This window comes from Montipora capricornis, chromosome 6 (genome assembly GCF_036669925.1).
Source record: "Montipora capricornis isolate CH-2021 chromosome 6, ASM3666992v2, whole genome shotgun sequence".
Taxonomy (NCBI): Eukaryota; Metazoa; Cnidaria; class Anthozoa; order Scleractinia; family Acroporidae; genus Montipora; species Montipora capricornis.
The window spans coordinates 62,413,204-62,415,703 of NC_090888.1; the positions used below are offsets into that span (position 1 = coordinate 62,413,204).

General features: G+C 39.9%; 1 protein-coding gene across 1 annotated transcript in view; it reads left to right on the forward strand.

Annotated features, from left to right (window-relative positions):
* LOC138052784 (alanine--glyoxylate aminotransferase-like) overlaps nt 1–2,500 on the forward strand; it is a 19,231-nt gene that overhangs the window by 8,428 nt on the left and 8,303 nt on the right. The window contains exons 4-5 of the mRNA XM_068899362.1: nt 952–1,107; nt 2,211–2,306. Of these exons, the coding sequence (XP_068755463.1) occupies nt 952–1,107; nt 2,211–2,306 (252 nt within the window). The remainder of the gene's footprint in view (nt 1–951; nt 1,108–2,210; nt 2,307–2,500) is intronic.

Sequence of the window (2,500 nt, forward strand, 5' to 3'; positions counted from 1 at the left end):
TAATTTGCCTTTCTAATCCACAATCTGCCCTGAAAAAATCGCGTAATTTGCATTTTTTAATCGCACCCTATCAGAAGGCCTGCTTGGAGCAGAGTAGAGAACCAACAAACTCAACCCACATGGCTTCGAATCTGGGAATCGAACCTGTGCCACATTGGTGGAAGGTGAGCCCTGCTTCTCAAGGGGACACATGGATGCTTAGAAAAAGTTTGAGTGTTCCTTTGCAGAATTCAGACCTATCACTCAGAGCTTTTGGAGACTTGTAAGAGCTTATGCCATAAGGTTCTCTATCTCTAAAAATCTTTACATATCCACATTTTCTAATGAAGATTGCACTTGCATTTCTTTTAAATCTTTCACCTCTGACAGGATATAAAACAAACTTACTTTTGACAAGCTCCTTGGTGGCTTGATATATCCCTTCCAATAAAAGCATACATGCCTACATGCATGCAATTCTCCCTGCTTGCATGCAGAAATTGACTGCATGCTTAGAAATCTCTTTGCATACATGCAGCTCTAGCTGCCTGTGTAAGATGCAGTGATTAGAACAAAATCATTATTTTGTGCCTGCAGATTTTTATTTAATTAATGATACGCAATGAATAGTGCACTGGTACGACAGCATGCAACGTTCAAGCCTGGATGTTTTTTTGGGCCTTGGTCATTAACTGCAGTGGTCTTACATTTGCTTTAATTACAAATAATTACATGTTGCCAATTCCAGTATGGCTGGCTTTCAAATATCCTCTATCATTTAAAAACTGGTCTTCAGTTAAGTTGTATCAATAGTATGATTTTTTTTTTCATCGCTCACCAATTCTTCCCCTCCCTTGTTCTCTTAATACCTCACAGTCTTTTAACTTTGCTCCAAATCCACCACCTCTCTTTTTATGTTCTCACTGAACCAACCAATTATATCAGTTATTGATTTTCTCTATTTTTTAACAGACATGACTGCTTGATAATAGTAGACACTGTGGCATCTCTGGGTGGAACTCCTTTCTTCACTGATGAATGGGAGCTGGATGTAGTGTATTCAGGTTCCCAGAAGTGTCTTGGAGCACCACCAGGTGTAGCGCCAATAACGTTTAGTCCCAGTGCTATGTAAGTGCATCTGGTTGATATCACTCAGGCCCGGGTTGCTCAAAGCATGGTTAGCGCTAACCGGCGTTAAATACCACGGAAACCTATAGGTTCTGGTACCTCTTAACCAACGGTTAGTGCTAACCAGGCTTCCAGCAACCTAGCTGAGCCCCAGACTTTTTTTGTCATAGTAGAATCTCAATTAATATTGAACTGAAGTGCTGAGAGCCTATGACTTTGAACAAGAATGTCAAGCAAGTCAGATTGGCAAAATTTAAGGAGTTTGCGGGGAGAGTCGCGCGTTAAAGGGAGTGCATCTAGAGGGGTCCAGGTCCATGCTTCCTCAGGACATTTTGGCTATTTGTGTTTCTTATCTAAATGCATTTTGGAGCAAGATCCTTTTGCTTTTCACTAACAAAATTTGGCTGATCCAAGGTTTATGTTTTGTGGCACATATTGCTCATGTTCTTCACGAAATTTGGAGAAATTTCTCAATCGCACCCGGCACCAAATTAAAGTGAAATAGCTGGAGAGTTTCTGTAGCTGCTAGCTCCTATTCAAAACCCTACATGTATATAAGGCATTAATGCATTTAAGACTATTAATTTGCAAATTTGGTGCAAAAAAGACAAAAATTACAAAGAAAAATGCATGCAATAAGTACTTTGGATTAAAGACGGGGGGCATTGACAAGTAAAATCATCTGGCCTGGCTTTTAGATAGACAGAGTGAACCTACAATCTTGGACAAAACTCTTGGGAAAAATTCTAGCTTAAGCATCATTTGGCACGCACTCACAAAATAATATTGGTCCTACTCCCCTTCCCCCCATACCAATGTTGATAATGTGATGCAAAATACTGTGCAAGCCTTTGGTCGCTTTTTAAAACAACATTGGAATAGGGGGAGGAGGGAAAGTAGGAAGAATTGACTCTTTATCACACAGTCAGACAAATTAGAGCGTCACATTTTCCCAACAAGTTTTGTCCAAGATTGTAGATGTTGTCAACTCATTCATCCCCAAAGCAGCCCCCGTTGATGAGTGAAATGTCTGGCATTAGACAAATTATAATCTATCAAGTCTCACTCAGGGGACTGAACTAGTTAATATTGTTGTCTTGCAGGGCCAAGGTTAACAGCCGCAAGACCAAGGTTCCATCTTTTTATCTTGACATTAATGAATTAGGCAACTACTGGGGCTGTGATGATGGTCCAAGAAGGTAAGATAACGTTGACCCTTGAAAAACCTGCTGCAACTTGTTATTACTCAGCCCGAAAAATCAAGTTAGCCCCAGAAATTTTTTTAGAATAGACATCTAGCATGAATGACACTGATATTTGAATAAGAACTTCTGCATCCCTAGTCTCGTGTTTCAAGAGAAAATTGTTTTTTAAGAAGCGTTTACACAAGGCT